General features: G+C 30.5%; 1 protein-coding gene across 1 annotated transcript; it reads left to right on the forward strand.

Moving 5' to 3' along the window:
• Positions 1-14,862: 14,862 nt before the first annotated feature.
• LOC137819089 (DUF1499 family protein) lies at positions 14,863-17,964 on the forward strand. Its single transcript, XM_068622829.2, has 7 exons — positions 14,863-15,245; positions 15,359-15,415; positions 15,599-15,724; positions 16,524-16,593; positions 17,086-17,178; positions 17,271-17,384; positions 17,659-17,964. Exons 1-7 carry the CDS (start codon positions 15,094-15,096, stop codon positions 17,710-17,712), a joined length of 666 nt encoding a protein of 221 aa, XP_068478930.1. The 5' UTR covers positions 14,863-15,093; the 3' UTR covers positions 17,713-17,964.
• Positions 17,965-18,974: the final 1,010 nt, after the last annotated feature.

The following is an 18,974-nucleotide window of genomic DNA, read 5'->3' on the forward strand; positions in this document are numbered from 1 at the left end:
GATTCCATACATTTGGTATAATGTATCATTAAGTATGAAAATCCTATGTTTTAATAGAGATCCTCTAGATTCATTGATGATCTAAGTCACGTAGACTAATGTATCAGATAGTAAGAAGCTGAAGAAGGAGTCCCTACACACTATTTTGGAATTTTCATTATGGTGGTCTTTTGGATAAGTTCTTCGAAGTAAAGTATTGCTTGGGTGGAAGTAATGAGCTTGGGGTTGGGCTTTATGGAAAATGTTGGAGTAGGTGTGTTTTAAAGTGTCATAATTTGTTCTATAGATCTTGTAAACTTAGAATACAATTCAATGATTGTATCAAAAGGGAATTGAGACTTACAACTTATCATTTGATATACATGAACATCTGTTGATATCTAAATAGCATCATATGTAATTAGACCCTGCTTTTAGGTTGTCGATAATACAAATTCCTTAATATTGTGGTGTTTAAAAGGTCCAAAGTGGTGTTTGTCCTTGAGGAGATTGAAGATGTAGTTGTATAGGATCCGAAATAGTTTAGGAGTTGCACATTAAAACTAAACACCTTTGTCACATTGTATAATTTGGCCATTTGCAAACAAAATGACAAGGACATGAATTGAAATAACTCTAAATCTTTATGATGCAGAAGTGCTCCATTTGAAGATGAATGAAGAAGAATGTTGATGCGTTGGATATAATAACATTTGATTATATTTTTTAGCGATAAATTGTTTTGGCTTTATGGAGTTAAATTGGTAAATGGTTCAGATTATAGTGTGGACATCCTATCCAAGGTCACTTCTAGTCAACACACGTTCTTAATGACATTGAGAAGTCTTGCATGCGTGATAAAAATACATTGTGTATGTGATGACAGATCTCCCGAGCACCCCAACCATATAATGCATGTCAGGTTTAGATCCCATCCAAACTTATATCAGGTCAACACACGTTCCAATGAGGTTAAGAAGTATTGCATGCATGTTAGTGTCCATAGCATATGACACGTGTCTTGAGTCACCCTTGATGAATTAATGGAGGTTAAGTTCAGGAGGGGGTGAATTGTACTTAGTTAGATTTTCGCAATAAATGGTTTACAACAATTTTGACAAAATTTTAACTGATTGTTTCTCAAAACAACATATTAATATTTTTAAAATAACACTGATTAAGAAAAATGAATTTGTTTTTATAAAAAATAATTGATTAAATTTCTTAGCACACAATTCTTAAAACACAAATTTGTAAATCAAAATCACACTTAAGAAAAATTTAAATATGTTTTAAGAAATAAATTTCAGAATTAATTTCAACAGATTAAATTTAAAAATAACAATAACAAAAAAAGAGATATTGCAGCTTTCAAGAAACAATGCAGAATTCAACATATTCAAACAAAGTTTTAAAGAAACTTTTGATTCAAATACCTTGTAAACCCAGTAATGAGTTCAAGTGTATACAAACAGAATCAATACACAGTGTTCCAAACAAAATTACTTAGCACAACAATTTTTGTTTAATTCAGAAAAACGAACAAATATGAAAACAACAAAAACAACTTATTGATTTTAAAAACAATTGATTGATTAAACCAATACGGATAATTATGCAGAAAAGTGAAGTGCAATGATAAAGAAAGCTTAAAGTACACAAAGATTTTATACTAGTTCACTCACAACAAAGTTACATCAAGTCCCACCTCACACCAAATTGGAATTCACTAAACAACAAAATTCTTTTACAAAAAGAACAAAAAAAAGTTCTTCAATACTACATGAACCAACCACTCACTGCAACACCCTGTAACAGTTGTGATTTTCACCAAGAAACCCTATCTTGGCACTTACAAACACAGAATTACAAAACAGTAATGAAAAGGAACGAATTCACATTGACTATGAACCAAGAAATATAATAGGATCTCCCAATTCACAACAACACTTTGAAGAACCTTTGACCTCTAGCTAGATGATGAAAAATAGGCACCAAGAACTCTCAACGATCAACAATGACTAATTTTTCCAAAAACACAACTCACTCTTGGATTCTCAAAAATTGTAAAAGTGTATTTTGTGTAAGCAATATTCGGAACCTTTTTTCAGAAAACAAATTCACCCTTTTAAAAGAGTTAAAACAGAAACAGTTTTAAAACAGAAGAATGTATTGTCTGTAAAATCAACTGGTTAAAAACAAAACAATATTTTGATTTTACTCAAAACCAGTAGTTTGTGTGAAAACTGTTTTTTCTCAAATAGAATGTATTTAAACTGAAAAACACTTATCATCTTACATATTAAAATATGGTTTTCAGTAGATAAAACACATTATGAAAAAATATAAAAATATAAAAATGTAAAAATATTTTCAATCAATTCATTAGAAAGATAACAAATTGAAAAATTGTAACTTTCCAGAAAACAAAATTAAAATCAGTTGAAAATATTTTTAACCAATTAAAAAACAGTTTAACCAGTTGAAAACCATTTTGTTCTTGGACTCTTCATCATTCCTAAAGGTGAAAGATAAATCAAGATAACCAAAACAAAACTTAAGCTACCTAGACACATAAGGCAACAGGTCTTCACTCAAGACTTCAATCACTAAAAAAAAATTCTAATTTTAAGAGGAATTTATTAATGAAGGTTAATATAACCTCTTGTAACAAAGTTAATAGAGGTTTTTTAAACCTCTAGTAACACACATAGTAGATGTTTTCTAAACCTCTAATAAACCTGAACGATTTTTTATTGAACCGAAGTCAAATATTTTAATTTTGTTCCTTTTACTTTGTTGGCTTCTCCTTCTCGAACACTATTTTTCGTTATTTGAAAATGCAGCGATCTTATTCTCTTCTTTTCCTTTCTGTTTCGTCTTCTATTTTCATCATCATGTAACAACGATTCTTTTTCTACTACTACTCTTCTTCTTCTTCTTCTTCTTCTTCTTCTTCTTCTTCTTCTTCTTCTTAAGCTTTGTTTTTCAATTTTCTTTCCTTTATTTTTCAGGTTCAGTTGAGTCTGGAGAGCAAGAGAATGGAGAAGGTGTCACCAAAGGAGAAGATCAGAAGGTTCAAGGGATTAGGCGTTCACGAAGCTCCAGAAACAAGTACCTAAGGTCGGAGACTCTTGCTCATCTTCGTTGCTCCAAGCCTTCAGGTTCAGCTTCGGCTTAAGGAAAGTGTTGATGCATCGATCTCGGGAATAAGAGAGTGGTGGTGTTGCATGCCAAGAAGAGTGTGAAGGAACATGACAAGAATGTGAGGGTTTTCGACAAGAGTCTTGTGAAGTTGTCGCCGGTGAATTTGGTTAGCCACAGTGTTGGTTCGTCGGAGCCCCCAAAACCCCTCGCCTCGATGTGGTAATTGTTGTGAGGACATGGTTGTTTTAATTTTGTTATTCGGGTTATATGAATAGTTAGGTTTTGTTCGGATTTCATTCTAATTGCTAACAAAGATGGATTCTCCAACTTATTTTTGGGTTGATAGGTTGAAGAAAAAGCTTAGGCGTGAGGAGAACATATATAGAGCATTAGAGTGAGCTTTCAACGTGTCTTTGGGAGCTTTGCTTCGTGTTCCTTTTTTCTCCCTTCCTTTTCATTAGTAATCTCTCTTCCTTTTCATTGTTAGTTTTTTTTATATAGAATTTACTTTTCATTAACTGTAATTGTAATTTTTACAAAACTAAATGTATATTATTTCAAAGGTTGTGCACATAGTGATTATTGATTAGTTATCATCCAAGAGATTCTGCATGTTCACAAATTCATAATATACTAGCTATTCAGGTATTAGTTCCCTGATTCTTATACAAAATGATGCTCTTCTCATGTTTAATTTATGTTATCAGCTTCTAGGTGGAGACTTGATATTAGAAACCCTTGAAAATCTATATATATAACAATTGAGGGAGCACAAACATGCCTATTTTGACAAGTGTCACAACCTCAATTTTTTGGAAAAAAAAATTGAAAAAGAAATTTACCCAAAGAGGAAAATTGACCAAAGCTTCACCAATTACCATATGACACCTGGACCAACCAGAGCTTGCCACGTACCAATTCTTAAAACTCACTTTTTTTTCTCTCTCTCTCATTCTGATTTCCCCTTCTCTCTAAAACCCTAATCTCTCTCAAAGCCATTCTCTCATTCCTTCTCTCCTTTTCTCTTTACTGATATTCACTAATTCGGTAACTGCTACATGTGTTATCGAAAGGCATCTTTAATCTGCACCAACGTATTTCCCTTTTCCGTGATGGCTGTGCAAATGTTGCAAAATAGAGCAGCCTTCGGGTAATGCTTTCTGAATACGCTTTTTATTTCAAACCCTAATTTTTGGCTCACTTTATCAATTATATATATAGATTAGGGTTTGCAAAAATTAGGGTTTATGATTTTTGGGTTCTCTGTTTGCAAGCTTGATGTCCCCTTATGTTTTCTTCAATTTTTTTTGGCTTTTTCGTTTTCTTCTTTGATTGGTGCTGGGTTTCGTAGCGCTGTATTTGATTTTTTAGTTTTCATCTATGTTTTTGTTTTGTTCTGACTTTGGAAATGCTTAGCTTTCGTTTTCTTCTTCATTTAATTTTTGCAAACCCTATACGATGACAAAATTTATGAACTGGCCCAATGTTTTCCTCTTCTGCAAAAATAAGGGTTTTTGGTTTTTGGTTCTTTGTTTGCAAGCTTTGGTAGCTTTCGTTTTCTTCTGCATTTAATTTTTCGCAGCACTGCATTTGATATTTATGTTTTCTTCTGTGCTCTGTGAATCTCATTTTCGTTTTCGTTTTCATTTTGTTCATCTCATTTTGTTCAGTGTTGCAATGTGATCATTTGTTGTTTAAACTGTGCTTCCACTATTGCACTTTTGATCCAAGTTTGAAAAGATTTGAAAAGATAAATGTGTTTGGGATTTTATTATTATAATTATTATTTTTATTTTTATTATTACTATTATTTTTATTGTTATTATTATTATTATTTAGATATTTATTGTTTTAGATTTCCAAAAGTTAAAATTCCAAAATTAAGGGTAATGATGCTTTCTAATTCACACCATTGACTGTGTTTCCACTATTATCATTAATTCCAATATCATTATTATTAATTATTAATATATTAATATTTCTAATTCTAATTACTTTTTTAGAATTAAAATTACAATCAGAATATAATGGGTAGTGTTGGATAGAATGTGAAACACTACTTTTGCTTTCTGATATTTACCCATTCTCTTCTCTTGCTTTGTTCTTTCTTTTCCATTGTAACCATTCTCTTATTTTGTTCTTTTTTTGGTGCGTTCATCTACAATGGCAAACGACCACCACTCATCCTGCCCCATTTCTCAAGCAAGGTCATGCAACCGAATAGGTTCTTTTTTTTCTCCTTTTTTTATTTTTTAACTATATTTTGTATGCAGTGTTTTCCCTTAATCTGTTTTTTTATCACAGTTTCAAGTTTTTATTTTTTTCATTTAATCTATTTTATGATATTTGTGTGGACTTCTTATCATATTTTTGGTTTTGTGCATGTTAATATTATTTTTCATTTTTTATTTGTGGTTTTTCTATAGTGTTTTCCCTTCATTTGTTTTCTATTCATAGTTTCAAGTTTTTATTTTTTCATTTAATCTATTTTCTGACATTTGTGTGCACTTCTTATGATATTTTTGGTTATGTGCATGTTAATATTATTTTTTATTTTTTATTGGTTTTTTATTTGTGGTTTTTCTACAGTGTTTTCCCTTCATCTGTTTTATGTTCACAGTTTCAAGTTTTTATTTTTTTCATTTAATCTATTTTTTGATATTTGTGTGCACTTTTCATCATATTTTTGGTTCTGTGCATGTTAATATTATTTCTAATTTTTTATTGGTTTTTTTATTTGTGGTTTTTCTGCAGTGTTTTTCCTTCATCTGTTTTTTGTTCACAGTTTCAAGTTTTTTTTTCATTTAATCTATTTTCTGATATTTGGGTGCACTTCTTATCATATATATTTTTGGTTATGTACTTGTTAATATTATTTCTCATTTTTTATTGTTTTTTTATTTGTGGTTTTTCTGCTGCAGTTCATATGTTCTCTGTTCACAGTTTAAGTTTTTATTTTTTTCATTTAATCTATTTTCTTATATTTGTGTGCACTTATCATAAATTTGGTTATGTGCATGTTAATATTATTTCTCATTTTTTATTGGTTTTTTATTTGTGGTTTTTCTGTAGTGTTTTCCTTTCATCTGTTTTCTGTTCACTGATTTTTGTTCTGTGGTTTTTGTTATTGGTTTTTTCATTTGTGGTTAGGGTTTTGATAATGATATAGATAGATATAGATTTATGATTCTATTGTCTCGGTTATAGTACCAGAAATAGAAAATTTCCCGAATTTGGATGATATCTTCACAATGGATTCTAAGAGAAAAATTCCACACAATGAACATCTTAAACGAGGTATGCTATGTTTTATTATTATTTGGTTATTTTATATTTTAGATTACGATTAACGAAATGTAACATGTATTTTCTTTGGTAAAGGATCATAGTTTAGTTGATTGGGCTTTTGCCATTCAGTTTGGCAATGAACTAGGACCAAATTGGTTTTTGGTTGATGACGAGAACAATAGATTCATTGTGAAGTATAATATGGATCTATATATGCCTAAGTTGATTGGAGTGTTGGGTATGAAGTCAATACCAATTAGGTTGGGCTGACTAGACACCATGTTTAGTGAGTGGACTTAATCATTGTACACAGTTGAAGCGCATGTGAACATTGTTTCGTGGCTTCAAGTGGGAGATTGTTGGGTATGAAGCCAGGACCAATTGGATTGGGCTGACTAGACACCATGTTTAGTGAGTAGGCTTAATCATTGTGTCCCTTTTATAATCTCTATTTAAAGAGATCATTGTACTTGTAATTGGTGTGCAACATGATAAAATGAAAACCTAATAGTTGCCCGTGTGGATGTAGGTTGCAGTTGGCGACCGAACCACGTTAAATCTTGTGTCGTTTATTTCTGCTGATCGGATGTCAGAGTTGTTCCAAGTTTGACGAAAAATTTGATTTTTGTTAGGCAGTTGGACGAACAGGGACATGAAGTGAAGTTCGGAAATTAGCAGTGGAAGGTCGTCAAGGGAAATCTTGTCATGACCCGTGGAAGAAAGAGAGGTTCGTTGTATATGGTCGGATTACCGAGGGAGTGACCATCCCAGTTCAGAAGATAAACAAAGTCCGGTTCACATAATCTCGTGGGCAGAAGAGGATTGTCTTTACAAGAAAGAAACCTAGAGCCACAGGTCAGATTCAGGATGAACGAGCATGGAAAGGTTCAGGGTAGACCAGTCTGAGGTACTTGTGGCAGTGGGAGCACGGGTTGTGCTTCAGCTTAGGTTCCTAGACGACAGTGGGTTAGGAGAACCAGTATTCCAGCGGTTGAAACTTCTCCAGAAAATTTCTTGTTGAATATGGAGAGTGTTTGTTCTCAAGTTGTTCCAGGATCCGGTAGTTCTTGTAAGTGGGAGCCGGTAGGAACAGAGAACGGGCCAGTGACTGACTGTTGAAACTCAGGGGAGTTTTTAACGAAGTCTTCAAAATGATTAAGAAGGCTGGTGGCAACTAAAGGTGTAACATTAAGTTCCTTCGACAGATTACAGAAGTACATGTACATAGTTGAAGTGTAGGTGAACATTGTTTCGTGACTTCAAGTGGGAGATTGGTATCTTGGGTCATGGAGGTTGGTTCCGCGTGCGTTTTTCCATCATGGAGTTTGGTCTAAAATTCGGGAACATTATGGGCTTCCCGGTGATCACGTTGTTTATTTTGATTACGTAGGAAATAATTCTTTTAAGATTACTTTGTTTAAAGGTAGATCAACATCTATATGTGTAAACAAATTTTATGATCGGATCTAGAATCGTGCCCCACTCTTTAATGGTCCCTATGTTCATTTCACTCTTATATTAACCCATTATCAATGCAATTCAAGTCACTTGGTAATTTTTTTATTGCATATTTTTTTCTTTAACTTTATATTACTTTATTAATGATTTATATGCACGTGTTTCTTTGCAGGATCTTCTTGTTGCTTTTGCGAATTACATTCGACAAAGGAGGTTAAAGTATATTGTCCTTCATGGACATAAGACTGAGGTAAAGTGCAAAATTCTCATAAGGACACCTCTCAAGCCTTCAGTTAAATTTGGGTGTGGATGGAGAGTGTTTTGTGAGATGCATTTACTTCATGAAGATGACAAGTTGATCTTTGAGGCTAAGAGTGGGGAAACTCCAACTGATATTAAGGTGTTGTTAGTGTTGTAAGAAGTCCATAATATTTTTTTTTCTAAATGTAATTTGGTAAATATATTTTTACCAAGGACAATGTTTTGTTTCTTTTAATATTTCAAGTTCTGTTTTGTTTGGTTAGATGTGTGTTTGATTTTAATTTGGCAAATACATTTTTGCCAAGGACGGTATTATTGTTATTTTAATATTACAATTTTTGTTATTTTAACATGACAAATTGATTTTAATTTATTTTATTTTACAAGTTTCGTTTCATGTAGATATAATGTATATTGTAAATTAATATAGTAAACTAATATAATGTATATTTTTAAAATACATGAAGAGAAAATATAATTATAATAATATGAAATATGGAATTATAATTTAAAGTTTACAATAAAATAATGTAATAATTATTCTTCTGCATGGACAAGTCAAGTGCAAATTAATTTAAAAGCATTTTAAGGACTTACTGTTATAAATTAAAATTAATATAATATACATAATAATTTAAAAGTATTTTTAGGACTTAACTGTTACAAATTAAAATTAATATAGTGTATATTTTTTAAATACTTTAACGTATAAATTATTACGTTACATAATATATATAGAAACGTTATATTAAGTAGGATATTAAGTAATATAGTATTTCTATTTATTAATTATTTATTAAATAGTTTATAAATTTTATTGATTTCAAAATTAATGTAATGTATATTCTAATGTAATGTACATTAGAATACTTTAATGTATAAATTATTTAATTATCTTCTGATTATTTTAATATAAAAAAATTGTTTTATAGCTGTATCAAGTTCATAATTGCATCCACAAATCTATATTATAGGGTGTTCTAGGCAAGATGTATTTACAGAAGTTAACCCAGTCTTTCAATTCAAAGTTCAGATCCCGAATGGTGCTCTAAATTTTTTGAGTAATGGAAAGTGAATGTACAATAAGAGCTTATATAAACACATAATATAAGACAAAATGATGTTGCCCATCAAGTGAACCCGTTGCCGGAACTGCAAATACAAAAAAAAAAAACTTATTGCATTTTGGTTGTATTTATAACATTGTTTATGCTTTATGAGAGCAGTGTACATTGATCAATGTTTTCACATCTGTATAATGTAACCTGATTTTTTGGATGAAGTTTTGGTGGTAGAGTAAAAGGTCTGGCTTGGGCTTTCCCCAACGGTACAAATTCAATATTGAGTGATTGTTTAGGCGTATTTTATAATGCACTGATGTACAAAAAAGTATCTGTCTTTGCCCTACCCGAACTGTGTTTAAATTGGGTTCGCAAGTGGAAAGTTGAATGTGGACACTATCACAAAAAAGGTTTCTATTTGAACTGCATTTATTTATAATGAACTGTAAAGTAATCAGAATTGAGGGAGCAGAAACATACCTATTTTGACACGTGTCACAACCTTAATTTTTTGGAAAAAAATTTGAAAAAGAAATTTACCCAAAGTGGAAATTGACCAAAGCTTCACCAATTACCACATGACACCTGGACCTACCAGAGCTTGTCATGTACCAATTCTTAAAACTCACTTTTTTTCTCTCTCTCTCTCATTTCGATTTCCCATTCTCTCTGAAACCCTAATCTCTCTCAAAGCCATTCTCTCATTCCTTCTTTCCTTTTCTCTTTACTGATATTCACCAATTCGGCAACTGCCTACATGCGTTATCGAAAGGCATCTTTAACCTAATTGGGCTTGGGATAAGTGATATCTCGCTTAAGCGAAATATTGCTTGCTTAAGCGAGTTTCATGAGAAAAAGCCCAAGTTCACTGCAGTGAACTCGCTTAAACGAGCCTTGGACGAGTTCCTCTAGAGTGATCTTACTAGAGCAGGTTTGGGCGAGTTTTCAATGTTCCACATTTGTATGTTTCATCTTGACTTTAACTTGTTCATTCTCCTTTAACCTTTTGATCTCCATTTACCCCTAGATTCCTGAAATTAACACAAATTTGGGAATAAATAATTCATATTCATCTTATAATCCAAAAATATGTAAAAAGGTTCAAATTCCTATATTAGAGGTGGAATTATAACTATTTTATTAATTAAAGTCCATAAGTGTCTATCTTTTTGTATGAAATATTATTCAATTATGGCACATATCACATGCCAAGGTTACATTTGTTAAGACGATTCAGTCTTAGGCGACCGTATAATGAAAAACTTCCAAGCATGTTTTGATGATAACGAAAATCCATTATGATGAGTTATAGTGAAAACTAACAAAACTTCAAAGATGTGTTAGATGGAACATGCTTTTAAATATCAGAGGAATTTTTCAAACGAATAATGTGCTAAGTGTGCTTATGAGAAAATAAGCTTAGGTTGAGAGTACAAGACAATGATAAAGCAAATAAGTGATAGACGGTGTCTTCTTCAAACAAAGAGCATGAAATGAATTATTCATGGTTAGTAAGATCAACAAAATGAGTGGTAGACAATGCTCTCAAGACACACGTTGGATGATACTTTGAAGAAGAACATATGAAGCATGAGGGTTACACGGACTAGACGATGATCAAATGAATGTATCAAACGATGACCACACGTTGGACAATTAATTGTCAGGAAAGTTTTCAAACTTAATCCTTTCACTTTATATGTGCTTAAGTGTTTATCAAATGTTTTCTAAACTCATTTTGATTAAGCTAAATTATACAAATTATCTTTGATCAAAACGCAGTGTTTTAATTAAGATTTAAAAATATTTTCAAATAAACTTCAACGAATATATCATGCGACTAAATTATTCAATATCTAAAAACATTCTTTGAAATATAGTGAACAAAATTAATATGTTTTGAATGATTAATAAAAGATATTTTATGCATCGATTTCAAATATAGTTGTGCTTAATTGTAATTGAAATTTCTATTAGAAAAGGATTTCAAAAAATAGAATACCCATGTCTTAATTATTAAAAGCGATATTGAAATATATTTCCTGAAATATATTCAAGAGAAATTGTGATTAAGAGATCATTGTTCAATGATATATTTGCTCTGACATATTGAAAATATTAATATAATTGGTAATCACAAAGGTTTTTAAATGTGATTTTAGGAATCATAAAGACACAAACGAGAGCGTGAACAAGTTTTCTTATTGAGCGTGTAACGAGTATAATGGAGTTATTACAAAGCGATATTCATGGGAAGAAATTAAAGATATTCAAAGCTTTTGCAAATAACGAAGAGAAAGAGAATTAAAGACGCAAGTCAAAACTTTCCATAATCAACATCAAAGGCAGTAAAGCTCAAGTGGAGAACGATATTCAAAGCAAATCTAATATTACATCCAACGTTCAAATCCACACCAAAGTTAAAAAAATAGAAGAAAATTACAAATTGAAAGGACACACAAATATCAATGAAGCAAATATTTCCATATTAAACGTCTAAGGTATTTATAGTGAAGCAACATGACAGAGATATGATTGAAGAATCAGTCACATGCTTTAAAGGGTTAACGTTCACATCAGAGATCATAAAAAATACAATTCAAATTGTTTTATACACTCAAAGACACATAAAATATAATCAAAGAAGAAGTTGCCATATTCAGCATCTGACGTGAACATGATGACGAAAAGTGCACGAGAATGAAGGATACCCAAAATATTATAGTATTAATGAATCAAGTTCACATTGTGACTAAAGGAGAAACAAATAAAAATACATTTAAAGTCCAAGATGCAAAAGAATCAAATATGAGCAAGAGTTTCCATATACATCGTCCAACGACTATGTGAACAAAGAGGAGAATTAAAGCTTTAATGGTCACAATCAGAAAACTATATAAAGACCTTGAAGGCGAAGAAGACATACACAAGCGCAAACAAGTACAACGAGATTCTATATAGAGAATTCATATTCTTAGTATGTGTAGTCTTTCTGGGAGAATATTTCTAATATGCTGTTTAGAGCACATATTGTTTGGAGAGTGAGTCTTATATTGTAAATCTTCACTATGTGAAGATAACCCTGAGAGCTTTCACTGATTGCTCATTGTTGAAAGTGTTTCTCATTTGTGAGAGGTCTTGGTCTCAGGGGAGATTAAAACTGTTTGCCTGGAGAGGTGTTAAAAACTTATTACCTGGAAGGGTAGATAATACTCTTTACCTAGAGAGGTGGATAACACTCTTTATCTGGAGAGGTGGATAATACTTGTTATTTGAAGAATACTTAAGTTGATAAGGCTCTTAAGCAGGTTGCTTAAGGGGATTGGACGTAACCCAAGTTGTGGGTGAACCAATATAAATTATGTGTATACTTTTCTCTTTATCCTTTATCTTTTGTATATTGTTTTGCCTTATTAATTTTTGCAAGTACTAGATTGAGTTCAGACTCTATTCAACCCCTTTCTAGAGTCAGTTGTACCTTCAACATCCCATTCAAGGTTACTTTTGGTCTACATGCATTCCTAGTGATGATAACAAGTCTTACGTTCGTGGCAAAGTTTTGCATATGTGATAACATGTATCATGGACCACTCCAACCACCCCATGCATATCAAGATTACATCACATCCAAGCTCACACCTGGTCACCAGGCATTCCCAATAATTTTTATAAGTCTTTCATGCACAACAATGTGCATTTATATGTAATGACATGTATCCTGAACCACCCTAATCACCTAATGCTTGTCAAAGTTACATTACATCCAAGCTCACATTTGGTCAACACGTGTTCCCAATGAAGTTGACAAGTGCTATCTGTGTGGCAACATGCATGTTTATGTGATTACACGTGTCTTAACCCAACTCAATCACCCAATGCATGTCAAGGTTACATATCATCACACCCTCTTTGATTTAAGTATAAATTAGTGCATTTAGTTCAATAAAAGGATGTGACATTAGGAATTCACACAATTTAAGATGGTGCACATGTAATAATTAGATGCTTACAATTCATTTTTTGCCTCAATTGATTATGAGGTTCGCATGAATGCATTGTGTAATATTAAGGTTTCCAATTTATTTTACGTCTAAAATCTAGGGTTTTACCACCATTATTCATTTTCACACATTATTTTTAATCAAAATAACATAACTAAGTATTTCTTAAATTATTACATCATTTAAAAAAATTAACAAGTTTTCTTTAAAAAAAAATCATTGAACTAAAGTTGTACATGGTAAGGATGATTTTAGTACATTCTGATATAACTGAAGTTGTATATGACAAGTATGAGTTCAATTAATAACATTTTACAAAAATCATTTTCACATATACGATATCAACATAATTATTAATTAAAATCGTATACACCAAATACAATTTCTTCACAAATGTATTTCGCAACAATTTCTTTAAAATTGTTTCATACCCCACATGCATGATTTGCTCAATTCTGAAATAAAAAATAATAATTTTTCCATTTTACAAAATATGAAATCAAATTATACCATTTTAGAAAAAATAAATATGAATCTAATAGCTTAAAATTAATTCACATAACTTCTTATCTATACAGTTATATATATATATATATATATATATATATATATATATATATATATATAAAGGATGCATGAATTTATACAAATGATAGAGTAAATTGGTGTGAAAGTGTAGTAGGTTTCTACATAGTATTTCTCTTAATAGGTTTCAAGAATGAGTTTTTTCGAAATTAGGATAATTTTGTAGGTTAATTATTGAAATTGGTAAAATTTTAAAAAATTATCGAAATGGATAAATTGTGTCAAGTTGACACCATTTTAGTGTATTGTGAATTAAAGTCGTATCATCTTAAGTATTAGTTGAAATCTGATTACATTAAGGTCGTGATAAAGTATCATTTTGATAATTTTTTAAAATTTTATCTGTTTTGATAATTAACCTACATAAAATACTCTACTTTTATAAAAAAAAAAACCTAAAAACGTGCACATTCTTGAGAAATAATATTAATAACTAAATTACTTATTTTTAGTCTATTAAATGTAGATAAGAATAATTAAAATAGTGTTTAATTTAAAAAATATTTTCTTACACAATATTTGTTATGGGATGAAAAATAATTTTAAATTTTTTTTTCTTTCACAATAATTAGCTTGAATTTTTCTACTCATTCATTGTTTTATGGCATATATATAACTAACCAACAAAGTGGTAAAGTGGTAAAGTCTTATTTAAGTAATGTGAATCTAGTAGCTTAAAAATAACTGACATAACTTCTTATATATACAGTTATATATAGAAAGGATACACATGTTTTAAACTATTTTTTATGTTATTTTAAAATTAGATAATTATATCTTTTAATGAATAAATAATCTCCTTATTTATTAACATACAAATTTTGACACATTTGTCTTGGTTTATCATATAAGTTTTGACTTTTTTTAAATTCAGTAATAGAAGCTTTATGGTTCTCACTTTTTGGTCCACGTAAAATTATAGGTTAAATCCTTTTTAAAACCAATATTTATTCGTAAAATTTAATTTATAATGATTTAGTACTTTTAATTTCAAAACTAAAATAAAAAATTATATATAGTCAAATCATAACAATTTGTAGATAGATAACACATAAAAAAAGTTTAAATAAAATGCAAGAATCAAAAACCTGTTTTTTTTCTTGATTAAACATTTCAAAAAATTTTCGTAATATCTAAATCAGGAAAAAAAATGGTGCTGAAAGGAAGATTCGCACCGTCCACCTTCTTTTATTCATCACATGATTCACATCTCATTCTCTAATATTTTAAGTGTCACGCTCTTCAATTTCCGATCATAAATAGTCCCAACTTCCTTAATTTTCTCAAAGCTTCAACTTTTTCACCTCCCCACAATGGCTTCACTGATACCTTCAAGCTCTTTCTGTAGCTATCTCAAGGTTTGCACCAAACCCAGCAATGGTAGAATCAGTGCTTCCTCTTTTCCTCGCATTCTCTGCTGTCAGAAGCACCACCATGATGTTCCCACCGACCAAATCAACCGAAGGTTCTTCATACTCTTGCTTTTCTTACTCCTATCTACTGATTGTTCATGACTGTTCATTACCATCTTCTGAAATTTATTCACTTTTCAATTTTATTTTATTTTGTATATTGAAGAGAACTCATATTGAGAAGCAGTGAAATAGCGACCATTGGTGCCATCTTCAACCTCAGGTACCCCCTCCTCTGTGTTTTGGAAGAAAAAAAGTTTAACTTTTTAATGTAAATTTAATTCAAGATTTGATTTTGTTAATGGGTAGTGAGACCCTTTTGGTTTTTAGTTTGGGTTTTGTTTTTTGTTGGAAATGAGTGGTTGTTAAAGAAGAGAACTCGGTTTGGGTTTTGGGTTTTGTGTAGTGGAAAAAAACCAGATTATCTTGGAGTGCAGAAAAACCCACCAGCATTAGCTCTGTGTCCAGCAACAAAGAACTGTGTATCAACCTCTGAGAATATCAGTGATCGCACGCATTATGCTCCTCCTTGGTAAATCCTCCTTTCTTTTCCTCGTTTTAATTTTAATATTGGTTTTATGGGATTATATGAATATGTGAATGAAATGCAAGTTTTTAGTTGTGTTTAGATAAACAACTTAAACACCTTAGTTCAGTGTTTATTGATTAAGTGCTCGTAATGTAAGTAATTATGTGTAAGTTGTTACTATGATTAAATTATTCTCATACAGCAAGTTCTAAACTATTTTCATAAGCTATTCTTGAAAATCTTGTTGAGATAAACTGAAAACAACTTATAAAAACATCATAAAGTATTTTCATTATCTTGTTCTTTTGAGCCTTGATTTTCTGATAAGTGAAATTTGCGTGTTGAGAACAATCTGGTATGCCTAATTTAGGAGATGAGCAGTCAAGGTTTATTTATGGATTTTTTTGGATTTAGTCCAAAAGATGTTGTGAAATATTTGTGAGAATCACGTTTCAATATACAAAGTGCACTTGTTGGAACAATTTATCACGTTTTAAACAACGTGAAAGTTGTGCAACTGGTGTTGGACTACTGACTGTTCAACAATGTTGACTTGACAAAAGAATAGGACTATTGGTCACACAAGTATTGGCAGGTGAAGTTGTGCAATCTTTACTTTTTCTTCTTTTTTATTTGACAAAAGAAACTTTTCTCTAGATTGGTCTTTATATTGAGTACGGTCCCACCAAATTTCCAACTTTATTATTGGATATAGATGAATCATTTTATTTATAATTTTTTGATCAGCAGACATAGATGAATCATGATGTCACTTTGTTTTAATTTTTTCCTTCTTTTTCAGGAACTATAATCCTGAAGGCAGGAAAAATCCTGTGAGCAAAGAGGAAGCCATGGAGGAACTGATAGACGTGGTAAAAAATCTATCTGAACTGAAATCATGAATTATATCACTGGATTGGAAATTTTCCTTCCCTCACTCTATATAAAATTTATCAAAGGAGGGTTAGTAGTACCCTTTGGAACTCACTATTTTTATTACACTCTCTTTTCTATTCTTGGTTAAAATCTATTGAAAACTATAAAGTTACAGAAGAAACTCATTCAATTAGGAGTGAAACCTGCAGAATTTGGTGGTTTTTAATAAGATTTTACTAATAATAATCTAAAAGAGTGTTGAAGATCCTTCTTTAACCAGTGATATAGTCAAATCAAACTATCTGAGTGGAGTGGAGATAACACTCTTCTTAATTATGAGTCTGTTTTGTAGGATTAAATTAGATCTAAACTTTAATTATGATGCTAACCTTTTTCTAATTTGTGATTTGTAACTGGGTTGTAATAGTTGGATGTTTGCACTTTTTCAATCATTGAAGTTAAAAACCAGTTCCTGATCATTTTTACAGATTGAATCAACAACACCAGACAAATTTACACCAAGGATAGTTGAAAGGAAAGAAGACTATATTCGTGTGGAGTATCAAAGCTCAATCTTGGGGGTATGTGTAACTTACATCAAAGGAAACTCATCATGAAGAAAAATAACCATTTTTCTAATTTCTTTCTCCTTTTTTGTGTCTTGTTTGAACAGTTTGTGGATGATGTTGAGTTCTGGTTTCCACCTAATAAGGGTTCTACTGTGGAGTATCGATCAGCATCTCGGCTGGGGAACTTTGATTTTGATCTGAATAGAAAAAGAATAAAGGTATGGCTTGTTTTATCATCCTATCATGTGCTTTCTCTGTATTTAAAGAAATTCTTGGTTTGCAGGAAAAAACTTCCTTTTTCCTTATATCAGTGAATTATTTTCTCTTCTAAATTAGTCACATATTTTAACTGAAGGTTAATTTAGTTAACTGTACTTTGATCAGAAATAATTGACATTTTTTCAAATGATAGAGATAAAGAATATTTGTTGTAATGGATGCAAATCCTTACCTTAAATATTTTTGTTATGAAAACATATTTGTTGGTGTCAGGCACTGCGACAAGAGCTGGAGAAGAAAGGATGGGCATCTGAAGACACAATTTGATGAATAAACTTAGGCAGAAGTCACATCATCATCATCATCATCTAAGCAAATATTAGTTCATAGACTTTGTGATCATTGAAAGCAATTTTTTCTTTGATGAACTGTAGAAATCATTGAGAACAGTACTTCAAACTCTGGGGGAAGGAATGGAATGAAGATGTAACCCCATATCTTCTTGAAATTCACTAATTTTTCCACTTGTTTACTATTTAACTGAGTTCAATCTGCAATGAATCATTGTTGTTTCAAGAATTTTGATTTCTTGTGGTGGAAAGTTTGTCTTTGCTTCTCCTTGTATTAGAAGTTGCCTTTGTGATCAATTTGGATGCTATAGGCTTTTCTAAGTTAAGATGAATCTATGCCTTGTTTCCATAGTTTTTTTTTTTTATTTTCTCAATATTTTTAAGGCAACTTCTTCATGTACCATATCAATTTCAATTTCGACCAGCAACCTTTTATCTTTTAAATTTTCCAAAACTATCTTCTATTTTGGGTTTAAAAATCCAGAATTAAAAAAATATAATTCAAAAGTTAAAATTTCGTTTTAGAAAAAAAATTTCAAAATAAAAAATACATTTTGTAAAAAAAAAATCCATAATACAATTTGAAAATGCATTTTGAAAAAAAATAAATCAAAATGTGTTCCAGAAATTCAAATTCAGAAATATATTCTAAAAAATCTAGAAGACAACATTTAGGAAAATATGTTTAAATTCAAAAATATGTTTTGGAATTTTAAATCTAGAATATTTTCCAAAAACAAGATTATGGAAATATTTTTTTATTCCTACTCTCTTTTTATTTAAAGTTATTTTTATCATACCTTTTTGTCATTTTCAATATCAGATTAGATGTAGGTTGAAATTTATATGATGTAAAGAAATTTGCTTAATTTTAACTATGGATAACAATGCAGGAGATTTGCTTATTTTTAACTACATCACTGTTTTTTCCTGCACCTTCATATTCATACGTTCCTCTCTGTAATGTGAAAATATCTTTTTATCCTTCTTGTACCACATCCATAGAATAGTTTTCAGATTATGTAATCCGGACACGTATTTGAAAAAAAACTTTCAGATCATATAATCTATAAACTAAAAAAGACTTTCAAATTATGTAATACAGAAATTAATCACGCATATGAAAAAAGGCTTCTGAATTATATAATCCAAAAATTAATTATAAATTTTAAAAAAATCAAATTATATAATCTGAAATATTACATAAAGATATTTTTAGAATACAAAAATTTATGAAAG

This window comes from Phaseolus vulgaris, chromosome 10 (assembly GCF_051622355.1).
Source record: "Phaseolus vulgaris cultivar YP4 chromosome 10, ASM5162235v1, whole genome shotgun sequence".
Classification (NCBI taxonomy): Eukaryota; Viridiplantae; Streptophyta; class Magnoliopsida; order Fabales; family Fabaceae; genus Phaseolus; species Phaseolus vulgaris.